The 25,660-nt window shown below is 50.0% G+C and overlaps 5 protein-coding genes and 1 pseudogene across 6 annotated transcripts; 3 read left to right on the forward strand and 3 right to left on the reverse strand.

The window, feature by feature from the left end:
- Nucleotides 1-315: 315 nt before the first annotated feature.
- On the reverse strand, nucleotides 316-7,269 carry LOC128270024 (probable multidrug resistance-associated protein lethal(2)03659). The gene is made up of 9 exons (XM_053007426.1): nucleotides 7,085-7,269; nucleotides 5,343-5,474; nucleotides 4,985-5,271; nucleotides 4,329-4,711; nucleotides 2,801-4,270; nucleotides 2,078-2,720; nucleotides 1,781-2,011; nucleotides 1,021-1,714; nucleotides 316-958 (listed from the first exon to the last, which is right to left on the reverse strand). The coding sequence occupies exons 1-9, from the start codon at nucleotides 7,267-7,269 to the stop codon at nucleotides 616-618; spliced, it is 4,368 nt and encodes a 1,455-aa protein (XP_052863386.1). The 3' UTR covers nucleotides 316-615.
- A 3,266-nt stretch (nucleotides 7,270-10,535) lies between these two features.
- Nucleotides 10,536-12,708, forward strand: LOC128272426 (uncharacterized). Its single transcript, XM_053010232.1, has 3 exons — nucleotides 10,536-11,391; nucleotides 11,460-11,543; nucleotides 11,790-12,708. The coding sequence occupies exons 1-3, from the start codon at nucleotides 11,015-11,017 to the stop codon at nucleotides 12,592-12,594; spliced, it is 1,266 nt and encodes a 421-aa protein (XP_052866192.1). The 5' UTR covers nucleotides 10,536-11,014; the 3' UTR covers nucleotides 12,595-12,708.
- A 125-nt stretch (nucleotides 12,709-12,833) lies between these two features.
- On the forward strand, nucleotides 12,834-13,606 carry LOC128274020 (uncharacterized; annotated as a pseudogene).
- A 155-nt stretch (nucleotides 13,607-13,761) lies between these two features.
- LOC128274646 (eukaryotic translation initiation factor 4H-like) lies at nucleotides 13,762-19,561 on the reverse strand. Of its 2 annotated transcripts, none has more exons than XM_053012908.1 (4): nucleotides 19,535-19,561; nucleotides 18,365-18,664; nucleotides 17,963-18,102; nucleotides 13,762-17,453 (listed from the first exon to the last, which is right to left on the reverse strand). In XM_053012908.1, the coding sequence occupies exons 1-4, from the start codon at nucleotides 19,558-19,560 to the stop codon at nucleotides 16,885-16,887; spliced, it is 1,035 nt and encodes a 344-aa protein (XP_052868868.1). In that variant the 5' UTR covers nucleotide 19,561; the 3' UTR covers nucleotides 13,762-16,884. The 2 variants fall into 2 exon arrangements, with proteins under 2 accessions (XP_052868868.1, XP_052868867.1); XM_053012907.1 differs by having other exon boundaries at nucleotides 17,897-18,102.
- A 635-nt stretch (nucleotides 19,562-20,196) lies between these two features.
- Nucleotides 20,197-24,406, forward strand: LOC128271471 (uncharacterized). The gene is made up of 2 exons (XM_053009022.1): nucleotides 20,197-20,406; nucleotides 20,483-24,406. The coding sequence occupies exons 1-2, from the start codon at nucleotides 20,197-20,199 to the stop codon at nucleotides 24,155-24,157; spliced, it is 3,885 nt and encodes a 1,294-aa protein (XP_052864982.1). The 3' UTR covers nucleotides 24,158-24,406.
- Nucleotides 24,098-25,038, reverse strand: LOC128271472 (probable 28S ribosomal protein S6, mitochondrial). The gene is made up of 2 exons (XM_053009023.1): nucleotides 24,927-25,038; nucleotides 24,098-24,860 (listed from the first exon to the last, which is right to left on the reverse strand). Exons 1-2 carry the CDS (start codon nucleotides 24,969-24,971, stop codon nucleotides 24,453-24,455), a joined length of 453 nt encoding a protein of 150 aa, XP_052864983.1. The 5' UTR covers nucleotides 24,972-25,038; the 3' UTR covers nucleotides 24,098-24,452.
- Nucleotides 25,039-25,660: the final 622 nt, after the last annotated feature.

The following is a 25,660-nucleotide window of genomic DNA, read 5'->3' on the forward strand; positions in this document are numbered from 1 at the left end:
AGTATTGGCGATTGAAAGTGTATGTAGAAAATGGACAGTAGGAAGATAACGTGAATAGCTATGGCCAGCAAAAAGAGCTTCATTTTGAGAACGCGGGACTTAAACGTGCTGCTTGGCTAAATTGCATATTGCAACGAGGCACTTTCTGATTAGCAAAAAGGTGTCGCCAGCCACGATTCACAAAGTAAACAAATAACGACGATGTGCTGTCAGTGCCGGCTTTTTGGTTGTTGTCTGCTGTCAGTTTGTGCCGAAGAATTGATAAGTTTCTGGTTCAAAGCGAAGGATTTTGCATTCAGTGATAGTTTTGAATTATGGTACAGTGCCCACTTTAAAAGACAAAAGTTGTCCATTTTATTTCTTGTAAACCGCTGGCAGTTCCACGCGCTTCTCGGTAATCCCAATAAAATTAAAGTACATATCCTTTGCTGCATATGTTTGTTAAAGTACCAACATTAAAAAGTAGCTTAAGTCTAAGTTGTAGATTCAAAACGAGGCACAAAAGCTTAATGCCGACTGGTGATCCGCGGTGATTGTATGACTTTCGTAAGTTTCCCTGCATGGCCCGTTGACAGAGACTGGCGCTTGTGATGTGTTTTCGAACTATTGGAAAGCCTATTCGATGGCATGGTTCGAATTGTTCCCTTCCTTTCCGAAGCGCCATGGATTCGGCATACCGTTCATCAGGTGCCGATTGGGGTCCATCCGGGCGAACGCTTCCGCGGCAATGCGCCTCAGAGATTCCGCTTCGGAAGCTCCGGTCGCTTCCACCATGTCCTTCAGGATACTGCCGGCCTGCTGCAGCAATTCGTGCGGTGTGTTGAACTCGCGTGCTACACCTGCATCCATAACGAGGATCCGGTCGGAGTCCATTACCGTGTGGAGCCGATGAGCCACCGTTAGCACCGTGCAATGTTTAAACTTTTCCCGAATCGTTTTCTGTATCAAAGCGTCAGTCCTGCAAAAGAGAGATGGAATAAGTCAAGACTCTTGCCTAATGACGACAAAACGTTCCCGTACTGTGGATCAACGTTGGCCGTCGCTTCATCGAGCACCAGGATTTTGTTGTTCCGCAAAATCGCTCTTGCCAGGCAGATAAGTTGCCGCTGGCCAACGCTAAAATTGGTGCCACCTTCCGTCACCATATAGTCCAGTCCGTTGATGGACGAGCGCAGCTCGACCTCACCGATCGCACGCCACAGCATATCGTCGTCGTACAGGCTGAATGGATCCAGATTGTAGCGAATCGTGGCACTAAACAGGACGGGATCCTGCGGGATGATCGATATTTTCGAGCGCAGCGCCTCCAACGCGATCACACCCGTGTCGATGCCGTCAATCATGATGCGACCCTCGATGCGTGCCAACCGGAACAGTGCACCGATTAGTGACGACTTGCCAGCACCGGTCCGTCCAACGATGCCAACTTTCCACGTGGGCTCGATGATGAGCTCCAGGTTTTTGAGTACCGGCGGAGCGTTTGGCTCGTAACAGAGTGACATATTGTGAAACTGTACCTGCCCCTTCCACGGCCAATCTCCCGGCGGTACCTTCGGGGGGTTTTGTTCCGAGGGAATTTCCGTGTACTGCACGACACGCTCCACGGCCGTCATCTGCTGGATCGATTCCGTCGTCTGCCGAATACCGTACTGCACCATACCGGTCAGGATGAGGGCTTGTGAGATGGCCAAGCCAACGTTTGCACTGTAAGTATCTGGACGAAGCATACAAAAACAGTTAGGAAAAGGCCGTGGGTTCGTTTCACTCATAGTTCTTTTACTTTGGTGAAGCACGATGAAACTGAAGGTAACGCAAGCCACAAACGCCGTACTGATGCAATCCAACCATAGACCTAGCGCCGCATTGCTGGCCATCGTTAACTGCCACACGGCCGAGTGTACGTTCTGCAGTTCGTCGAATTCCTCTCGAATTTTTTCATGTGCATTACTCGCTCGGATGGTCGAAAGCCCCGACAGTGTGGCGGAAAGATGAGAAAATACCGGGCTTCGCGCTGTAAGGAAACCCTTCGAGGGTTAGTACCTCATTCAATGATACCTTATCGCTACGGGAAACTTACTAATACCCTCGAGACGCTTAAGATCCTGTATCGGACGAAGGTAAAGCTTTAGGGCCACTGCGTAGAGGACCACCGCCCCGAACAAGGGCACCAACAGTAACGGATTGACGATCGTAATCATCGTGAGGATACCGATCATCACCAGCAGTATCTGGATGGCTTCGATCATTGCCTTCGGTAGTAGTTCATCGATCGCGCCCATGTCCTTCGAGAAGCGATTCAGAATGCGGCCCGATGGATTGATGTCAAAGAAGCGCATCGGGGCGGTCAGCATCTTGGCGAACATCCGATCGTGCAGATTGCGTGACGCTTTCATGCAGATGTTGAAGAAGAGGTACCCGCGGAAGATCGTGAACACGACAACACCGATGATAATCACGCCGTACGTGTACAGAAAATCAACCGTCGAAGTGTGGACGGCATCCTCATCCACGATCCGTTTCTCTTCCTGACGTGTCCAGTAGGTAACGAAGTAATCCGATCCACTAACGATCGCTTGCGATAGGAGCAGCATGATAAAAGTGAACAACAGCATCAGAATGTTTCCTCCCGAGAGGAAGTATGTGGTCCAGATACGCCACGGAATGCTTCCCTCGGCCTGATCTTCCGCCACCTGACGTCCAAGGTTTTCCGCGACACTTGACTATGGATCGAAAGAACGAAGGTGAATTCCGGGACCACGCTATACCCTCGAATACGAATACACGCTATACGAATAAGCACACTTACCGCACAAGAGCTGGGTGTAACGCCCCGCAATGAAACCGTACTACCCTTCAGTAGCTTGTACCCATCCAGGGTCACTCCGTCGATGAACGGTATTTCGTCTTCGGGAATGTCGGATGCCAACACGTCCACCTCGCTCGCACCACTAGATTTTTCTTTCGCGTCCTTTTCCCCGCAGTTCAGTAACTTCCCGAAATCCACTTTCCCGTTGGCCAGTTCCGTGTACGTTCCTTGCGTGACTAGCTTTCCTCCTTCGACGATCACTATCCAATCGGCCTCCTTTAGGAAGTGAACTTGGTGCGTCACGAGAACACGGGTCGAACGGTGCTTTTGTGCCAGATAGCCCCGTGGGCCGATCACCTCGTCGAACAGATGCTTTCCGACGTGGGCATCGACCGCACTGAGCGGATCGTCCAGAAGATAGATCGACGCGTTGTTGTAGACAGCACGCGCCAAGCTCACCCGTGCCCGCTGGCCACCGGACAGCGAGGTACCACGTTCACCGACCACCGTCTTATCGCCATCGGGAAGTTGCTGAAAGTCGGTGGACAGAGCACAGTGTCGCACCACCGCCTGATAACGCTGCCGATCGTACGGCAGTCCGAACAGAATGTTATTCCTCACGGTACCGGTAAAGAGCCACGGTTCCTGCGAACCGTACGATATATCCCCGTGAATCGTAGCGGTGCCATTCTGGATGGGCAGCTCTCCCAACAGCAACTGCAACAGTGAGCTTTTCCCCGACCCAACCGGGCCGATCACTGCCAGAAGCTTCCCGGGACCGATCTTTACGCTGATGTCTTTCAGTGTTTTTTCAGTCGTTTCCTCCCAGCTTGCAGTTACGTTCTGTAGCTCGATCGCTGGCCTACTGCTGCCGTCGTCGACCATATCATCCGGTGCGTTTCTGTGCAACCCGGATGCGGCCGCTTGTGCATTCGGGTCGTGTTCCTCCTGTGCCAAAAACTCCTGGACGCGATCGATCGACACGAGCGCTTCAGCGCCGAGCGACACGGCCATCGGATAGAAGATCGCTGCCGTCAGCTGAAGCGCATTGAAGAACTGTGCCATCGGGAACACGATGTCGGCGGTAATGGAGCGCCCCTCGATGACGCAACAGGCGATCGCTAGGAACAGGGTCGAGCGTTCCGTAAACACCATCGTGCTGAGGTAGATCCCCCGGATGTACGAAGCCCACCGTATCTGGCGCACCTCCTTCTTGCGCGCAATCGAAACCACCTTGTGGAACGGTTTCTCCCAGGCATACATCTTGATCACCTGGATGCCCTGGATCAACTCGTTCATGATACCGACGCGCTGATCGGTCTTTTTCGCCACCCGCATCCGAATGATCGAACTCAGCCGACTCAGCCCTGTCTGGACTGGGATGGTTTTGACCAGCAGTCCAACCACTCCGACGAGAGCAGCCCATTGCACGCGGCGCCAGATCAGATAGCAAGTGAAGCAGGCCTAAAACACCGAAATCCGTAAACAAAAATCACATAACGCCACCAACAGGCCAACTAACCTGGAACGGAAGCACCCAAACGTAGTGGCTGTAGATGAATCCATAATCCAGCCGACTTACGTCGTTCGAGAGCAGGTTAATCATGTAGCCGGCCGGTGTTCGACCGGCGGCTTTCTTCGACATGCGGAGCGTCTTGCGGTAGATCACGGAGCAGCAGGCTATGCGCATCCGTGCCCCTATCAAACGCTGCCGTAGGTCGGAATGATGGCTACAGAAGCAACCCAACAGCGTCAGAATCACCAGCAACCACGACAACCAAAGCACATCGTTCCAGGCGTGCTCCAGAAAGGCTGCGAAGTTGTCGATCAGCGTCTGGTTTGTGCTATCCTCTGTATCGTCGTCGGGCAGAAGCGCCGGCAGCATGGTCGTTTCGGACGAATCGGCTGTAAGAGAGATGTGGTGGTTGTTCATTGTTCGTACAAGGTAGTTGCCTATTTGCGGCTTTGCAACATGAAAGCGGCCAGATAAGAGGTTCGTCGACGAAAATGTGGTTTATACATTTACGTCAAATTGGTGCCCATTCAACCAAGCGCTTGTTGCAGTTTGGCATCTGCGTATCTGCCGCCCTATATAGATAACGTGAGCATCGTTGAATCAGCGAAATTACCGCTTCTGTTCATAAGCCTAATTTTCAAACTCTTTTCCTTCTAGTATACCTTCTTGCAGTTCTGCAGACATCCCTAAAATGCTGTTGGTTAGCGATGGCAAATCGTCGCGCATAATACGCCTCTTTCGCCGACGATTGATCATAGCCTCTTGATCGAACACCAGCGATTCAAGCTGGGACACGGTGGTGTCCGGCATCATTAGCGGCATAGCCACCGGTGGCAGCGTGCTGATCGGGACGACATCCTCAAAAACCTGCACGGCGAGATGAGTCGAGTTGGCGCCTGGTTCTTGGAACTGTATCAACAACTGGGCCAGCACCACGGGCAGGATCGTTCTGTGGCGGTAGAGTTATTGAGTAACTTAATATTACCAGCATTGCTGGAGAAATACTGACACACGACTTACTTAATAAGGACGAACAGGAAGATGAGCAACCCATCGAACAGGCACTGCTTGTAGAACGTGTGGAAAAGAGCGTTCCGAAGTTTTGGCTGCCGGCTGGCGATGCGTGCCTGAGACAGTTCCTTTTCCCACTGCCTGGTGGAAAAAAACCGAAACGAACAGTAAATCAGTCATTTATCGTCGCAAGACACAAGAGTGAAACTTAATCGAACGTAGCATAAGCACACCATAATTGTCACGCATCATCGATGATGGCCTTCGGACGGTAACTACCGATGATAACCGCGTATTGTCGGTTTACCGGAAGAGATTAACGCACTCGAATGCAATCACTGGCCACTGGCCAGAATGCCATGCTCCTAGGATCATCATTCATTAATAAACAACATGATTTACGACATGCAATAACGTTTGCAGCGGACTGGACGAAGAATTTCACGAAAAGATGCACGAGATTGGTTCCAGAATCGTTAAGAAACATTCATATAATGTTTATTTGCAGTTTTTAAATGAGAATTTAATAGAAAATGGAACAAAATCTTCACAATAAAGTAACAAACCAAATCTCTAAGTTATTGAATTCGAGTAGTAAGAAGGAAACGAAAATAGAGAAGACTGCTCTATTGCCTTCAGAGGAATCTGATGAACTAAATGATTGATTCCTTCACGCACAATGTAGATGATTAATGGAGTTGCTTAATTGATCTTGCCTTGATCAATTTGTTCAAGTCTTACCAATGGACTAGGACTTTGCTGATAGAAGTCCCTGAAACGTAGTTTGATTCGGATCTAATCGGCTTCTGCTACTCTCGACCATGTTTCTTGTGCAATATCGACAACATCACCGCGTGGGAAAGCATTATATTTTTTGGGCAAAGAATTAATTATAAATTTTCAACCATTACTATAAATTTGGATCAAATGACCGCCGGGGGTTAACGGAAATGGAAACGAAAAAAAAACTTTCGACTAACCTCTTAACACCCTCAACCAAGAAACAGGTTTGTGCAGAACATTTGTAAAAAAGAATCATCGCCCTGAAATCTCCGTGGTGGACAGGTTTTGTTGTTAATGGTCCGCCAATACCGGTCTCCTGTTCCGACAGTTTCGCACCAAACAAGTGCAGTGCGGTAGGTATTTCAAAGCATTGGCCGAAAACAACTTGCGTAACAAAATATAAAGAATGATAGTATTTTTATCCGTCTCTTGAGCAGGATTCGAATCGCAACAAAAAACAAAAGTGTTTCAAGGTAATCTTGCAAAAGTTTCTTTTTCTGCGAAAACCCATTTAACCATCTTGGCCTAGGTTAGTAACAAGCTCTATGATATGGTGACAAAAATTTCGTTGATAAATCCTATCCTATGGCCTCCATGGTGTTGATTATATTCGCCCAAAAAGTGATAACGTGCCAGAAACAACAACAACCGAATGTTGAACATATGTGACACACTTTGGAGGCAAAACGCACGTTACATAAGCTGGAGGCACGTTTACCGTATTCTCTAAGTCTAAATTAACGATAGCATTTGTGTATTTATTTTCAAGCGGTTGCAAGAGGAGCGAACCAATATTTACTAAGCGGAGAAGATGTCGTGTCAAGGTTGCTGTCGGAAATCATTGTCATGAGAATGTGGAACCTACGCGAATGGGTCACTAGCGCAGAGAGATTGTGGACACCTTGAACTATAACTGTCGTTTTAGACGCTGAAAAACTTTTAATGACGCATTTAATTCGTGTACTCACTCCTCTAGTCGATCGCCGAGCTGCTCCGATCGATCCGCCTTCAGACATTTCGTCAGATCATCCTTGCCGAGACCTCGGCGGGATCCTCGGTAGAATAGTGGTAGTAACCAGCCGAAGAGCAGCTGCGACAGACAGAAGGCTCCCTTGCGAGGGTTCTTCTTTACCGGCTTGCTTGAGTTGTCCATCGTGGCTGCGGTGTGCGGACACGTGGAACCCGATGGAACAATAGTTCAAACACCGTCGTTGGCGGTGACTGGTGTTGGTCACTGTTCGATGCACAAAAATTGAAGCAAAATTGATGCACCAAGTACAGCAGCAACGTAGTGAGGCACATGAACTGGACAGTTGGCGAATCACCGGTCCGACGGTTCTGCTGTAGCGTATCCGCCACCCGGAGTGACCATTCGGAACACAGCGCAATCAAAACACTGCTTTTTGGCGAAGGATTAAGGATTTCTTCTTTGCAGCGCGATCCACAGTGAAACTACCTTCGCATATCCGTTTCCTGGCGATTCACTCTTGCGTTATCACAAATTCTCAAGGCACTCTCGGATTATAAAAACGACTGTAAGTGAGCAATAGAAAGACTACGTTAAAAAACGATTTCACTTCCGCTAGTTCTTTGGCTTTTGGCAGACGACGACGGAACGACGGAAATCTATGATCAACGCACAAAACTAATAAATGTTAACCTTTGCGTTTGAACGAACGGCACACCTTGCACTTCGCGCACGAGGAATCGTCTCAAAAAAATTGGCCAATCATCACGAGGGTCACCGTGATCGAGGATCAATTAGCGGTGTCAATTAGCCTTTTTAGCACCGCATTTTCGGATGCGGTTGCATTATTGCACGTTGTTCATGACATGACAAATTTTAATTTCAACCATAGATGACAAACGAACGCGGATCGGTAACTAGAGGTAGCTCCTTGGGTCTGCTACGAAGCACGGCAAATGCAGGAAACCAACTGAAACGATCCAAAGACCGGAAGCAAGGACTCTCTCATATCTCGCACTAACTTTTACGCGATGGCACAAGAGTTGTGAATTACCAACCGATAAGACCTTCCCCACACCATCATGAGCAGAAGAGCTTGGCTTCGATCGGGTGAATCGCGCGGTGATGTGAGGATCAGTGTTGTTGACCGATGGCTTTCTAGATGGCGACTCGTGCAGATTAAACAGAGACATCTGTTAAATCTGCGCCGAGTTCACGGCTACACGCACGCACATGTTATTTTGATATTTATAGTCTTCCGGCCCATTAAAATGTCTTCTCCAGCTTTTTATTGTATTTGATTTTCCACGGTTCCCCGACTTCTTCACACAAGCGGAGCGCGATAGTGTTTCGCGAGATTGCGCTTTTTGCGTTGCTTCAAGTCTTGTCGGTGCCCCACGCCATGCCGACGATAATCTGATTAAAAGAAGGAAAAAAGCGCACTGGTCGGTCGTTGACAAGGACGACTTTGGCGCGTGGTCGGGTCGCGAGAAATGTCACGATGCTCTTTGAAGCCAAGCGCTTCTGATTCGAACTGCAAACAATTACAATTACAATTCTACCGGATCGTGATAGGGATAACGCCGGTGGGACAGAACCGCGGACCGCTGTCGGTTTGCGGTAAAACGCAGCAAAAATCATCGCATCATAAACAGCAGCCCGAAGATAAGAAGGCAGCAAGACGCGGCGGCCAACACATTTCTTGCTTCCGTGCTTCGAGCGTGCGGTAAGTAATCTGCGAAAGAATAGGAGCATATAAAAAATGCCTTCCCTTCGACGACGATTGATTATTTTTTTTTTTACATAAGACCGATTGGACCAATGGACTCCATCGGTCCAAGTTTTGTACACAAAGTATTTGCGACATCAAACATCAACGGATGTTGCCGCATGCGTAATCAGAATGGAATACTCCGCGGCTGACCTCTCGGTCGCACGCAGAGCCTGTTTGCATCATTAAAGTGAGATTGAGTAACTGCAAAGTGAAGTTGCGTTAATAATAAAAACCACCAAGATTGTAGAACATATTGTTAAACGTTTAACAAAAGTTTAGCTCAACTATTCGACGGATCGAATATCGAAGCCCATTGAGCCTTTCAATTGTTGAATTTTAAAGCTCTTTTCGCAATTACTTTAGTGCCTGATCAACCGTGCCGTAATGTTTTACACCAATTGAAAACAAAATTGTTTGGACTCTCATTTTGTTCGTTTTCGAAATGCTACCGATCGAAATAAACTGGCTCAAAGTGACTAATTCTCTTTCGGCACCCAGCATAGGACAGGACAAGCCCAAGTGCCGAGCGGGGTCGTGCGTGCGTAATTAACTGTGATCGCAACGGCACGTGGCCAACAGCCGTGCCCATTTGCTTCCATATTCGTCTACCGTTGGGTGAAGAAATCATAAAAGTTCTCGTTCGGCTCTTACGCAACCGGCGAACGATCAGGAAGAAGGTACACATTACACGGCACACGCATTCCAAAAATATTCTGTTCACGTTCGACGAGACGCGGTCCACACAGCGCGGACCGGAAGAATCCGGGACGATAGAAAGGAAAAAAAAAGGTGTCTAGCCCGCCCGCGTCGGGCCGTTCACTGTTTACAAGCTTCGCTGTTGCACAAACAACCGAACAATCGACGCATCTCGATACTCTCTTTCTCTCGTGTTGTTCTTCCGGCGCCGGCTAATTATGGTGCTGACTGCTCCGTCGCCAATCGATGTCGCCGCTGCGAACGGGGAAAGCAATTATCTAACTTTTCTCACACGATGTTTCGCACCACCAACAATAAGGCACTTCTCGGCTTGGCACGCGATCGTACACAGTTAACCTCGTCTCATGTTACACACTCTTTGGGTCGTGTGGCTTTCTGCCGAAAGCCTGCGAGAATTTTGGACCGCGACTAATAATTCTGCCGTGACTCCACGACTCGCGGTTCGAACGGAACTGCGCGCAACTCGGCATTCAACTCCCCCCCGATCCGATCCGATCCGATCCGTGCGATTCGTCGCGATGTTGTGATGTGCGTATCGGTGCCGGGAGCCGGCCGGGTGCGTAGACGGATCGAGTTGAAGCTAGCTTCAAACAATACGCAACACGCAGCAAACGCGGCTTGAAACGCGAACCGTCAGATCGGATGGACCTAGGGATGCTCCGGGACGCCGGTTCACACGGAAGCGGTAAAACATTCATTCTATTTCATTCTAATACTTTCGGTTTCCGCTCACAAAGCATTCGACTTTCGATGGTTATCCCAAACAATGCTAATTCGGTCCTCGTTCCCTTTTATTTTAGGCATAATCGCTAAACATCGCACCCGCGTTCTATGCTCGCGGTGTGTTTGTACTATGCTGGCAACATACAGCTAAGCAAAGCGCGTGCTCACCCACACTGTCACCGGCCGGGGAGGAATGTGACCACGGAACGCGTGTACACAATGCCGGCCGCCAAGCACAGCGTTCTGTTGTGTTGCCTGGCGGCGTGCTATTCGCTAATGACCCGCGAATCACGCACACGCACATGCTAACGCCTTTTGCTTTCAGTGAACCTCTTTGAACTCGTGCGCAGCCCCTGGTTGACGACTCAATCGGCTACGCCACCGCAGTCTATGTGGCCAAAAGCGAGTCGGCACGCTCTCATCAAATCGTGTAGGGTGATAGCGAGCGAGCGTGGAATTCATTTGCGCCAATCAGTTAGAACACTCGGGCGCCCGGCCCCGGCAAGTGATACGCGCGATGATTAATAATTGATCAATCAGTGGTCCGATAGCGAGTGATAGAAAAAAAAGGAGAGACAATTGATGCACGCCAGTGTGACGGACCCAAACATTTAGCACTCCCACCGCAATAAGAGCCAGTTTCGGATCGCACTGCGAGCGTTGAACACAGTCCCCGGGAATCGAGGTAATTCGTTGCAGCCAGGACCAGACCACGAGATGGCCGCCGCCCCGAAGCTTAGCGATATTTCGGCCAAGTTCACCGAGAGCACGCTGGACGAGATTATCCGCAGTGCCGGAGGAACCCGCTGTACCGGTTGGAAGCTGCAGGATGGCGACGTCACGAAGGGCGATGCTTATCTTAGCGAACTGTACCGCATCCAGCTGTGGGACGATGAGTGCCCCTCGAAGGACGGCAAACCGCTCGTGGTGAACGCAATCGTGAAGACGATCCCGAAAAACGTCGGTCGTCGCAACACGTTCCGGTCGGCGGACTTTTTTCGCAACGAGTGCAACTTCTACAACGTGGTGCTGAAGGAGCTGTACCGCTTCCAGGACAAGCGCCAGCCGAAGCACCCATTCCAGGATATCGCACGGTGCGTGGTCATTTTGTGGTGGTCATTGAACCGTCAGCATCTAAAGCGTGTTTCAAATTCCATTCCAGGTGCTTTGTCGCGTATTGTGACGGAGAAAATGATTTTATCGCTTTGGACGACCTGGGCCAGTACGGTTACGCGACTGCTTCGAGGTAAGTGGCGCTGCTGGCAACAGTTTCAGGTTTTAGGGAGATAAGGAGTCTCATTCGTTTCGCAAACGAACGATAAGTGCAAGCGATAAGAGACGCGCAGATACACCGCCCTACTTTGGAGAAGGGCCATAGGGAGATTTTTTGCAGTCGGTCCGGGCGACCATGTAGAGGTCATATTTGTGTATATTATTTTTTGACCAATTATCTGAGTTTTGACTTATTCGATGCTTTCCGTCCCTTCCGTAGAGCCGAAGGTGTCGGACTGGAGGACTGTCTGCGCTGCATGCGTGCGCTGGGCCGGTTCCATGCCCTGTCGCTAGCGATGAAGGAGCAGGAATCGGATCGCTTCCACACGATCGTCCAGCAGCACGTGGAGGAGACGTACTATGCGGCGCGGCTCAAACCGTGGTACAACAACTTCCTCCAGGTGCAGATCAACATCGCGAAGGACGCGGTTCGGCGCGAGTTTGCGAGCACCGAGTTCGAGCGCAAGGTGGCCGGCTTCTTCGATTGCGATCTGTACGACCGGATGGTCTACCTGACGCACACGCGCAACCAGAACTCGGTCATCAATCACGGCGACTGTTGGATGCCGAACTTTCTGTTCCACGGTGAAACGCCCGCCGTCCGCATTATCGACTTCCAGCTTGCTCGCTACTCCTCGCCAGCGCTGGACATTTCCTTTTTCGTGTACTCGTGCACCAGCCAGGCGTTGCGCGAAGCCCACTACCAGGAACTGCTCGATGCGTACTATGGCGCGCTGTCCGAGATGCTGCGGGACCTGGGCTCGAACCCGGAGGATATTTTCCCGTACTCGGAGCTGAAGCGAGAGCTGCAGCAGTACGCGCGCTTCGGGGTCGGTATGGGCATCGAATCTATACCGTTCTCGCTGCTCGGTGAATCGGATGTGCCCGATCTGAACCAGATCACCTCGGAGAAGGCGATCCCGATCGAGGAAATATGGATACTGCGCCCGATCGAAAGCCAAGCGGGGCGCCTCCGGCTCACAGACATGTTTCACCATGCCATCGACATGGGATACCTGGACTGAGGCCTTTGAGGTGTTACAAAATGATATTAGGCTGCAGCGGACGCTGGATGCACATGGGTTTCACAAATGTTTCTACAAACACTATCCTAAAAAGAAATACAATGTATGAAACGAATCTGCAATAAATGCTGTTGACAGCACGATGATAACAACCTGATTTTGTCCGTTCTAATGATATGAACCCGTTTTTTCCTGCGCGCAGGGCCAAAGGAATCGGCCTCCGGGAGTGTCTCAACTGCATGCGCTCACTGGGGCGGTTACACGCGTTGTCCATGGCGATGAAAGACCAGGAGCCGGAGTGGTTCCAGCGAGTCGCGTGCACCCCCGTGGAGACCTACTATACTGTGCGGACCGTGAAGCGTGGTTCCGGAATTTCCTGCAACGTCTAGTGCCCATTTCAAGGAACGCACTGGAACTGGTGTGTACCGAGGAGGGACCATCGTGGGACGGATTCAAACGCACTGTGGAGCGCTTCCTCGACAGTAACATCTATCAGACGATGATCGAGCTGACACACGCACGCAACCGACATTCGGTCATTAACCACGGTGACTGCTGGGCACCGAATTTTCTGCTCCATTCCGAGTCGGTCCGGATGATTGACTTTCAGATGGCCCGGTACGCCTCGCCGGCACTGGACATTGCGCTCTTCGTGTATACCTGCACGGACCAGAGCCTCCGGTCGGGACACTATGATGAGCTGCTAGAGGCGTACCATTGCAGTCTGTGCCAATTGTTGCGCGAGTTAGGATCAAACCCCGACCAACTGTTCCCGCTGAACGAACTAAACCGGGAACTGGAACAATTCGGCCGATTCGGATGTGGCGTAGCTGTTGAATCGATTCCAATGTCCCTGCTGGATGACACACAAGTGCCGGACCTTAACAGCATCCAAGGGACGGAGGCTGTACCGTTGGAGGAACTGTTGATCGTTGGCAACATTGCAAGTGCCGAGGGTCGCCGCCGTCTCGTGGACGTCTACCGGCACGCCTTTGACTGTGGGTATCTATAAAGTGTTGACCGCCGGTTGGCCTATTAAACGTAACCAGCTCCCCACAATCGTACGACCGGGTGTGTTTATTTTTTTCTAATTACTTTTATTGATGTTTTGTTGATTCCGCACTTATCGCGGAGGTTCACTTTTAAATCGATGCCTAGTCATTGTTGCATTTTTTGCTTTGCTACCGTTTTTTCGGTTACCACCAGCCAGTGAACAGAGTTTTTTTAAGGTTTTTTGGGGGACATTTTTCGATTTTTTGTTCATTTTCCATTCGCATTTGCCTGCGCCACTGTTTTGCCTCTCTTCAACAACACTTATATCAAAGAGGGATAGTATTTAATATGTCTTACTATTTTTACAACTTTCACAGTTTGCAGTTATTTTTTTGGGGGTCTGGCGGAGGAAAGGGTATTTCTGTAGTCGGGTTCAATTGTAGTTCCACCGGTACAGTATTTTATTTCGTTCTGCTTGCTCACGCACTCTCATTCATTCCGCTTCAATTGCCACCGCCTTGGGGCGAGTAATTTTTCTCTTCTCTTTCCCAGCCTAGAATTGTTTGGTTTTCAAGCCGGCCGATAAAATCTCGCGGTCTCGGCAGAGGCGACATTCATTCATCTTCTTTGCTTCTCTACATTTTGCTGGAACTAATGCTGCACATGGTTTTGTTTCACATAGCCTCCGGCACGGGTTTTGTTTCAAAGACGAAAACAAACAAGCATTTTAATAATTCTCTATCAATTCGGGTACAGAGTGTTGTCGGTTAAATGATTCACGCTGAATATACTCATTTAAGCCATCACACAAACATAATCAAACCATATTAAACACGTGTTACGTTTGGCTAAGGATATATGGTTTCGACAGAAGCATTTTGATTCCAGCTTTTCTCAATAATAACGCAACGCATACAGCATCTCGTTCAGCAGAACTTATGAGGTATTAGGAAATGTCCAAAAGCGCTACTTCTCAGACATTATCATTCTACTACTTTCTGCTCCCCGTGGTGCTGATGCGCAAACTTCAAACAACCTTATGCGGCTGCTGCTGGCTTTACCGCTTTACAACGCAACATACGAATATATGCTAATCGCAAAGTAAAGGATAAACAAACATAGGAAAAGCAAAATCCTTACAAACGAGAATTTCATGAGCCTGAGTTGAAACAGATCATTTACATCGACAACGATCGACACAGTAGAAGTATGGTTTCAGACAAAGTGTTTTCAAGCATGATCCGGTGTATTATTTCCTGCGATAAACCGCTCGTTAGCCTTCGCTTGTCGCGGCCGTTTGTCTTTTGCGTTTTCGTCTGAGAGTAAATCGTGCATCGGTTAGCCACCACAGGCCTGCAAGAGGCTGCTTGTTTTAACCGTGTGCGTCCTAATTCAAATCACGCATAACATAAAAACGAACGCTCGATCACCCACTTCTCGAATCGCTGCTGACGTTACGTAGAAATACTGCAAAAACCGATCGTCCGTTCAATGTAAACCCATGAACCCAACACTCGGTAACCTTTCCATCCAATGTGCCTCTGGAGAGCGCAAAACTTCAATTGGAGAACGAGTTTTTCCTATGATTTTCACACTTTAGTTGTATCTTCCTAAGCATCCGTTGTACACAACAATTACATTTGCAAAACAATTATATCGATTAAGGGAGTAAAGGGTGCTCAGTTTGCAATGAAATTGTGAGTGTGAGTTAGACAGACTGCGTGGTACTAGCAAACGACCATCCATTGTGTCCGTTGCGGCGCGCGGTTTGCTGTTGGTACCGTGTTTTGTTTCGCGTGTTGTCCTTCAGTCAGAACCATATAGAGGACTGTCCACGGTCGTCGTACTATGTTATCATTACCGTGTAGTATAATATATATATTAATTGTTATTATCATTATCGTTTGTATTTTGTTCATAATCCGTTTTGTCTCTCCGTTGGATGCTAGTATTAAATCGTAGAAAAAAGCGTACAAATGAAAGGATAAAATTATTAGTCAATCTCGTCCCTCAAGCTATCATTCCTGTGCGCGGGAGGCTTGCCAGCGGCTTGGCTGAAGAGAACCTGCAGTTGTCATCTCCCAAAATTCCCCTTGCCCTGTGGCGGAGCCTTAAGCGGTCTTTGCTAGGTTTGCTATTACTCCGGGTTAGTTTTTTAAATGTTAATTTCCTTCGACTATTGCTTGGGACAAAAGTCAGCCATCGTCTCTGCTCAACATGTGCTTAGCGAAACATCAAGGGCTGATCAGGGCGTTTATGCCGATCGGTCGATCATCAGTTCCTGTTGGTGAACAGTCCTCGCGAAAGAATCTATCGTCATACATTCTCCTCCTATCGGATGAGATTACGGTGGTTCAAGACTCAAACGCGTAACGCGAAGCGATACTTTTTTTTATTCGTTTTCACTTTTATTGGAATCAGTATCTGCTTTCGGGAGGTGCTGTTCGGCTCCCCGTGAGTCTGAGTAACCGTCAAATCGAACGCACGGCTTGCTGAGAATGTCTCAATACTCGGTGAAATGAATTCACAGCAGTCGTGACAAAAAAGAGACACATTTCAAAAGTTCGTTCGACTTCGTTAACGGCAACAAAAAGGGGCCAAGTGGTAAATGTGGGTCCGGGGAAAACCCGGAATCCGGAAAGGAAGAAAGCAATCGGAAGGTAAAGTGTATAAATATATTCCATTTTGATCTAATGAAACAAACTTTTACATTAGAGCGGCATTTTACAAATAATGAAACATAAACTTTACACACATACACAACAACCAGAACGTGTACCGATGGGTAAAGTGGCTACAGAAAACAAACGAGAAAACGACAAACGGGCCGCGTACAGGAACCTACATTCTAACCGAGGGATTTCTATGTAGTGTAGCGATTCCGGAATCAAGGATATGCCGTCTAAGGGCGAAAGAAAATAGGGAAGACAAACCTATTCCCAAGGATTGCCCGTACGAACGAGCGATGGTCAGAAGAACTTAAAGAAACTGGCGAGGGGAACCACTTGTTATCTAACATTTAATGTATCTGGATCGTCTGATCGTATCCGTGCCTGGGGAGGGAGAATGGCCCATGTTTGCTGTTTCGTTTGCTGGATTTTGAACTTTTATACTTTTGTGAATTATTATGCTTGTTTGTGTGTGTGTCGTCCTCTGATCGCTGATTGACCTTTGTCTCTCTCTCTCTCTCTCTCACGCTCTTTTTCTCTCTCATTCTGTCATTCTCACATTCTCTCGGTCTCTCTATTCTCTTGGTTTCATCGTTGCTTTTCATGTTTCAATGCCCGGTTTTGTAGTTCAATTGTCTGCTGCCGCAACAGAATTACTGTTGGCACCGCCACCGGATCCCATGCTGCTGTTGCTGCTGGTACCGGCCCCACCCCCGCCATCCACGCTGCCCTCACTGCCAACACTATTGGCGTGTTTTCGGGTGTAGCCATCGGCACCGACTTTCTCCTCGCGCGGTTTCGCATTTCCGAAGATGGCCGAAGCCTGCTTGGTTTCTGCCAGCGAGTTCAGCGGTGCATTCACCGATCGTGGAGCCAGCTTTAGGCGGGGCCTTTCCTCCATGTTGAGATTGGGATTGGGGGACGGAGTGTAGCTTGGGGCGACGTCTTTTCTTCGATCGTTGTCCCGGTATTGGTTGTTCCGACCGTAGTTGCCGTATCTATTGTCTTCGCCACCGCGACCACCGAAGTGACCGCCGGTGCCGGCGCCACCACCACCACCACCATCCCGATCATTGTAACGACCGGGACCACCACCGCGCCCATCTCGATCTTGATCGCGGTTCCAATCTTCGCGACCACCACCATCTCGCTCGTCGCCAAAGTTGCCGTACCTCCCTCGGTTAGGTCCTCGATCTCCTGTACACGGGAAGGGGTTCGATGAGACACAACAAATTATTGAACAGGCAAAAGGGGACGAGAGTTTAGGCGATCACACGACTATACGACAAATTCCAACAAAAACAAAAAAACTACAAAAATACGACCGGTCCGTTCTTAGATTTAAAAAAAAACTACAAAAACTAATTTAATCTAACAAAATGGATTAAACAGCAGAAACGGAAAAGTTAATCCGACCACCGTAGAAGACTGACAAAATAGAACAATAGAAGCAATCGAATAATCGTTCGGGCCATCCACCTTGTGTTTTGAGGGTGGTCTAATTTTGCTCATGCATTTGGCAAATTGCTCCGCAATGGTAGCACTACGGTTAATTCTGTACTACGGCCAATCGTAGTGTTAAAAGGTAATGTAAAAAGAGCATTCTAACTAAAAGAGGTATTCGATCGATTCGTCTTTACCGTTGTAATTATTGGATCGTCCACCGCGATTTCTGTCGTAATCGTTTCTGCCATAGTTATCATTACCGTAGTTCCTATCCTGGCCAATCGGTGGCCGGTTGTTCGATTGGTTCGGACCGCCACGATTGAAGCCGCCGCCGCTGCTGCCGCCACCACCACCTGGTCCACCACGGTTTTGTTGGCCACCACGCTTATTGAATCCACCGCTAAAAGGAAATCGGAATCGAAAGAAGACCATCAGTCCAGAAAGGGATTTCGTGGGCTAATCAGTTCGTGGCCTCGTGCAGCATGCCGATGATCGCATCATCTGTACCGCAAGATATCATTATCGAGCCACAAACTTATCGAAATCAACGCACACCACGTGTTATCGGTATTGATGCTCAGATTGGTCATGCGTTGATAAAATGTAGGACATTTTGGGGAAAAAGTCATTGTGAAAGTGTCCCGTCCCGTCCCGTCGCTTACCGATCGTTTTTCTTTTGCTCCGCAACATCAATCTTAAGCATCTCGGGTCGCTCGTTCAGCATAATACAACCGTCCAGCTCCAGAACCTTCTGCAGGTGCTCCAGCGTTTCGAACTCCACGTAGCAGAAGCCCTTGAAAACGTCCGTTTCCTTGTCCTTCACCAAACGCACGCTCTTCACCGCATAGTCCTTGAAGATGTTGTTGATATCGCCCTGCACGATGCCGTGCGGAAGATTGCCAACGTACGCCAGGAACGGTGGTTCCGTCGGCAACGGCTTACGGGACCTCTCACCGCCATATCTAGAAAGTGCGAAAGCAGAGAATTAAACCGGGTGAAAAGAAAATGCGAACGAGCCATCGATCCTCGGCGCCTGCCCGATTGCCGCCGTTTCTTCGGGTGAAAGGCGGAAGATTCACGGGACGCTTTTCGGCGCCGCCGAGTGTCGCCCGGCGTTTGAACCGTGACCTTCTATTTATAGGCCAGCGGCAACGTTTGTTTGCAACTTTTCGCTTGATTCCTCCCAGCACTCTGTCTGTCGCTTCCGGCCCGCTGGCCCATGCTTTGCCACATTTTTGACAGCTTCAACGCAACGCAGCCTCTGGCACGCACCGACCGACTATCTGCGTTCAGGGAGCTTTTCCGGTTGCTTGCGCCCGGCGGCGGCATCGTCGGCAAACAAACAGAATTTTTACACACCGTCCCTCGGCTGCGTCAGGGCACAGTGAGTACACGTCGATGTACGGATTAAAACACAAACAAAACAACCGCTAGGCGATGGGCGATGGCCAAAGATAGGAGTGGAACCATCAAATTGGACGGGCGCTTGATGGTAATGGGCGAAAAAGTTTACAATTTATAATCGATTCGCTTCGAGGGCTCGGAAATAATCCTTCGAAATGGGGTATCCTGCTTTCCGCTAAGCACCACACGTTCCGGTTGCCCGTTACCGCCAGCAATCGGCCGTTCCGTCCGTCGGTCGGGTCTTCCTACCACGAGTTTTGTTGGGTAGCGGTGATCGGACCGCACCCGGCCACTAGCACTGACCGCTGCGAGGTTTGTGCCCACAATTCAATCGCACACACTGGCCACCGGTTTCACCTACCGATTCCGACCATTTTGGACACAATTCGGCACCGTTTTATCGTGGAAAAATGCTACAATAAATTTACCTATCGTGTGAACTTCTTCCTGCCATATTAGCGATTAAAACGCTGTACTGTCGCGAGTGCAGAAAATCCCTTTTCGGCACAGGGGCTACGATTATTCCCCGTTACAGCTTCTGCGCTAGACTGACATTTCGGACGTCGGCCGAGGGGTCCCTCACTGGCTAAAGGTGATGGGCTAACAGCACCATTTGCTAACAACTTTTCTGGTTTCTACGTTCTGCGGAGCGGGAAGTCAATAAATTTATGCACATACAAGAAGAAGCTGCTTGCTACGAGCAATATGCTACTGATCGAATTCAATTTATCGGTAGGTTCTATTTATTCTACTTTATTTCTACAGCATGCAAAATCACACGTTCATTATGAAAAGAGTTTTACATTGTATTCAAATTGATCAGGCTTTAAGCACCACCTTGTTTTAGCATCGATCGTCTGAAAATATCCTTTTTCTTTGCCACAGCCGGAGAAAATCCCTCTTTTGACAGCTGTCACAGTAGGATCCTGGTGCTGCAAAGCATGCTTTCTAGCAACCCATGCCTCGGAAACCGGTGTGTACAGTTGAAGTGTGATACGTTTTTTTAGCTTTTCGGTTTGTCCTCGTCATCGTTTTGCGTATTATCGCACGCTCGAAAATAGAGGCACACCCCTGTCGAGGACGTGCCACAATGAAGAAACAACCCGGCCGGAAGGCCGGTGGTAAGCTTCTGGACCGAACCGTGTTCGGATTTTTCGACAACTTCAGTAACACCGACGGTGAGGTGCGGGTTCGTGGTGCCTGCGATCTGATCGAGTTCCTGCACAAGGATGGTGGCAAGACTACTAACAAAAAGACTGGCCTGACCGTTAATGGAACGCCGGTGGCAACGGCTTCGTCGGTGAGTGAGAACTGGGAGGTGGCTCATCATGTATTAGTTGGTCCCATCTTCAACTCCTACCCCTGCTTCTCGACAGAAAACGGCCGAACAAGCGTACGCCCTGAAGCGGCTGGTTCGTGGCGTCGGCTCACCCAGCAATGCCTCGAAGACGGGTTACTACACGGCACTGGTGGGATTTTTGCAACGAGCCGGCGGGCAGGACGAATGCCCTACGATAGCGGAACTGTTCGGGCTGGTCAAGTCGGAACTGGCCGATAGCGAGCACGATCCGAGCGAATCGGTTGATGCGAAGGAACGCAATCGGTTCGAGGTGCGGCTCGGCAAAGTGCTCGTTTGTGGTGCCATCATCAAGGCAGGACTAATCGAGAAAGCGAGCGACTCGGAGCTACAAACCGTGCTTTCCACACTCCGGGCGGCCATGTACAAAATGTTGGTTCCGCTGGTCTGGACGTACCTCAACGAAGTGGCCGCACGCATCAGTGGTGCCAAGTTTGCGAAACTCTTCTGGCCGCTCTTCGAACCGGTACTTAACGTACCGAAGGAACAGCACACGATGGACTCGGTGTACTTTCTGGTGCTCCTGCTCGACGGTCCGCACCGGGAGATGGTAAACAAGAAGTACTTTGTGCGGAACTTTGGTGCCCCTTCGCTGCTGCACGAGAGAGCCTTCCCGTACCTGGGTGAGCTGCTGTTCGGGATCGAATCTGCGATGGGCATCAATCATCCGTTCTTCAACTGTCTGTTGGAAAAGTTGCTTAAAATGGAAGCGGCGGCGGTGGTTGGCTTCTGGCGCGATGGTGTCGTACCGGTGCTGGAAAAGGACGACGAAGAACGTCCCAAATACCGGGACATTGTCTTACCGCAACTGATCGCTTCGTGGTTCATTCGACTCAAGGATCACTCGGTCGTGCCGGAGTTGCTCTGTCCCGCGATGATGAAGCTTTTTGTCGCCAATCTGCAGCAGCTGGGCAAATTCAGCGAAGACGTGCGGTCCCTGTACCTGGAGGCGTGTAAAGCGATCGTCGAAACGTACCCCAAGCTTGGCGAGGAAAGTGTGCGTCTTGCGACGTACCGTTGTCTGACACAGGCCCCGAGCAGCATTCTCATTGAAAAGTATGCCTCGTGCAAGCTTCTACAGAACCTGTTGGCCACATTGTCGGTGGCCAATTTGAAGATGGTCGCTGGAGAACTGAAAGCGATCGTGATCGACGTCAAACGACCGGCGGTGGAACGGTCATACGCCGCACACATGGTCCAGCGTTTGCTCACCCTCAAGCAACTGACCGCAACGGACGAAACCGGAAGCAGCCAGCCGGACGAGTGGCGAGCGGACATGGTTCATTTTTTCTTCACGCTCGGCGTGTTCTACTCCGCGAATGGAGTGACGGTTCTTAAGCCATCGAAACACGACTCGGCCGCACCACAGGAACTGGCCAGTACGGTGCGTGGACTTTTCTTCCACTCACTCGAGCATCGCCACGCGAACCTTGCCGGCGAGCACGACTTTCTACTTTCGATCGTTCGCCGCGTGCAGGAAACGTTACAATCGCACGGTGGCAAATCCTTGCGAACGGCCCTCTCCGAGGAGCAAATGGCAAGCTGGGACAGGATGTACGCCAAGGTAACGGAAACTAGCGACGTTCAGAACAAAAAGAGCAGCAAAAAGCGTCCCTCTGCTGCGGAGGGCCAAGATAAACTGAAAGTCGTGTTCCACCTACTGCTGATGCAAATGGGACTGCATCTGTTTAGCGAACTGACCGAACTGGCGCACAGTTCCATTGTCGAACTGGAGTGCGTTATGAAGCGGCTCGATGTTAAGGCGAAACAACGCCGCCAGAGACCACCGGCGGGGGCCGAAGAAGCGATGGAACCGGAATGGATCGAAGTGGTTGTGGACCTGTTCTTGAACCTTCTGTCCCAGAACTCACTGTTGCTGCGCAAAGTGATTGGGCACGTGTTTCCTCACCTGTCCGGCTCGATGACTCTGGCGGCCTTCAATCAGATTCTGTCGGTGGTTAATCTGAAAGACAAAACGAACCCATTGGCTGCCCAGGGCGATGCGGAGGACGACGAGGCAGAGGGTGACGAGGCAGAGAGCGACGAGGGTGAGTCTGAGAACGACGACGACAACGACGATGAGGCAGATACGGTGAATGGCAAGAATGAAAGCGAGGATAGCAATGATGATGACGATGAGTTGATGGGAGACGAAGAGGAAGAGGAAACCATCTCGGACAAAATGCGGCAGGCGGTGCAGGCCGCGCTCGGTGGCGCCAATCCGGAGACCGATACGGAATCGCTCGATTTGGACGAGATCGACGAAGAGCAAGGACACCGGCTGGACGTGGCCCTTGCGGAAGCGTTCCGTTCGTTCCGAAACGGCCGGAAGCAAGGTGGCAAGCAGAAGCCAACCAAAGCTGAACTGCAGATGGACACGGTCCTGACACACTTCCGCATGCGTGTGTTCGATCTGATCGATGCGTACCTGAAGCACGCCGGACCGGACATGGCCATCTGTCTCGAGCTGCTGGTGTACGTGTTCGAGATGTTACCCGTCGCGATTCGCGAAGAAACGAAGTATGGCGCCATCCTGCACCGCTACCGGCAGATCTTTGCCGCTCTGACGCGCATCAAACAGTTTCGCAGCGTCGCACCGGCCGTCCAGCTCAACCAGATTCTGCGGGATCTGATCGACAAGGTGGCGAAAGGGGCCCAGTTTCCGGAGCGCAATCAGTATCTGCTGAAGGCGTGCCAGTTCATCGTCCTCTGCAGCCAGCTACTGGAGAAGCATAATGATGCGCCACGAACGAACGGCACGGAGACGGTGAATGGTACGGAGAGCGAGTCATCGTTGCAAGTTGACAAAGTTTTCGGCAAGCTACTGACCGAGTTCCTCACCCATCGCCATCCACCGATTGCATTCAGCGTGTTCCAGAATCTTTTCCGCATGTCTTGGACCGGCAACTGGTATCTGGCGGTGACGCTGACTAGCACCGGCCTACAGGTAAACACGATTCGTGGCCAGCGAAGAACACAAGCGCTGCAGCTGCTGCGGGAGTTGTTGAAAAATCGACGGTTCATCAATTCGGACCTACCGCGAGCGGCACCGTCCCTGCGGACCATCTGCATCGCCCTTACAAAGTACTTGGCCGATCTGGAAGGAACGATGGCGAACGGTGACGCAGGCGCCGGTGAACGAACGATCGGACAGAGCGAGCTGTACGAGCTGCTGCAAGTGTTGCTGGAAATGCACAGTCTTCTCAACAGTCTCCGGCAGCCGGGACAGGAAGAGGCCAAGAAGAAACCCATGCTCCGATGGGAACGGATTGGTGCGCAGATGCAATCGTTGCGTCGATTCAATCTGAACTCCCAAACCATGGCCAGCTATCGTCAGCTCTGCCAACGGTTGCAGCTGACCCCAATCGCGAATGGAGAGGTAACGGTGCCGAAGGTCACGAAAGAAAATGGCACTTCCGGGAAGAAGCAGAGCAAAAAGGAAAGCAAAAAGGAAAGCAAAAAACTATTGTCAAACGGAAAAGCGCACGCGGACGAGGAACAGCAAGAGGAACCGAGCACGCTGAATGGTGGCGACGAGGAAGAGCTGGCAACAGAGGAGCAACCGAAGCGGAAACGAAAAAAGAAGGATCAAGCCGAAGGACCGGAAACGTCCTCGAAGAAGGAGAAACGACGACGAAAGGAAGCCCGACTCCAGGTTGCATCGCAGGGCATGGAGGCAGTTTCATTCGTGTGAAAACAAACGTTTTCTGCAGGGCTACGGTCTGCTAGTAGGTTAGGTAGGTTTTAGGGTAATGTCAACCCTATTCTAAAAGTTACAACCAGAAACCAGAACCAGGACAAACTTGCATTTCATTTCTTATTGTGCCCTCAGCCAAACGGGTTGAGCTTATCCACCGCAAACGGTCTTTTTCGGTGTTTCTTTCCAAACACAAAAGAAAACATGGTCAATGTTACGATTACTGGAAACAATAAAAGTTGTAAATTACAGATTATTGCTAAAACCTTGCCTAGGAACCGCCACGTGCCGTTTACTTCTGGAACGGATAGTAATCCAGCCCGGTGTTGTATTGGAAAACTTTCTTCGTTTTACTCCGCTCGGCCGTACGGATCATTTTCTGCACATCCTTCCGGTACGCTGGCGGTAGCAGCTCTTCGTGAAGCGTGCAGGTGATCTCTTGCTGCTGCGTGAAATCGGCCAGATAGATGCGCTTTCGGACGATGTCGACGTCGCGCCCGTACTCCTCGTCGAGATCCTCGATCGCCGATGGTGGGGTGTCGAATCTGAACACAAAATACGAGCCGCTCCGGTGGACGACACCATGAGAACTGGTTTTGAACGGTAGAGGTTTCGTGCCAAGATTGTCCAACTTCCGTATGACACCCCCCTTGTCGAAGATTGCCGTTGCTGTCCGTTTTAGGGTCGCAATCATGTCCGGCTGGAATTGGTAGAGCGGACTGAATAGAGCAAACGGGTATCGTATGGACCGCTTTATCGTACTTACCCTGGACATTTGGCGCAAAATCATGGATAATTCGTACGTCGGCATCGGTCTAGCACGCGGTATCGGAACAATTATTGCCCACTATTATTCAATCGTTGTACCCAAAACAACACCGGCAATGTGAAAATGACAGCAGTGAGAGGAGGGGAAAAAACATTCTCACTGCGGTGCCAGACGGCACGAAACAGTTACGCGCAACATGTAACTTGGTGTCAAATCTGTTTCGTGCCGTGTGGCAGGTGAAATATTACAGCAACAGAAACAACTAGTAAGAGAAATGTCAAACTTGTTTACATTCGTGTTTTTGGCCCGAGAAAATAGAAATCGGAGAGGTAAGTTGATTTCTGAATAATCTTTTCGCTTTTTTTAGATATTGTTGCTGTACCGGCAAGATGGGATTGAACAAAGTGACAACCGGCCAATCGTCCGGCACCAGGACCGCACATCTAACCGCACAAGCCACACTAATTCACGTTATTTCCCGAACATCCGGATTCATATTCTACTGGGAGTGATCACGAAGAAATAAATGCTTGGTGCCATGCTTGGAATTATGCTGGTTTATTCTCTGCTAAGATTGTTTTGTACAGAAATCTGTAAGCTTGTGTTTCCAGCTAAGGCTCGGGGAAATCCCGGACAGCGTCTGGCGTGCAGCTTGTTACTCGTCGCGAAGGGATGGGCGACGCCGAGTCCGTCGGTGAAAAACCGCATGTAGGAGCGAGAGATGGTTCCAT

This window comes from Anopheles cruzii, chromosome 3 (assembly GCF_943734635.1).
Source record: "Anopheles cruzii chromosome 3, idAnoCruzAS_RS32_06, whole genome shotgun sequence".
NCBI lineage: Eukaryota > Metazoa > Arthropoda > Insecta > Diptera > Culicidae > Anopheles > Anopheles cruzii.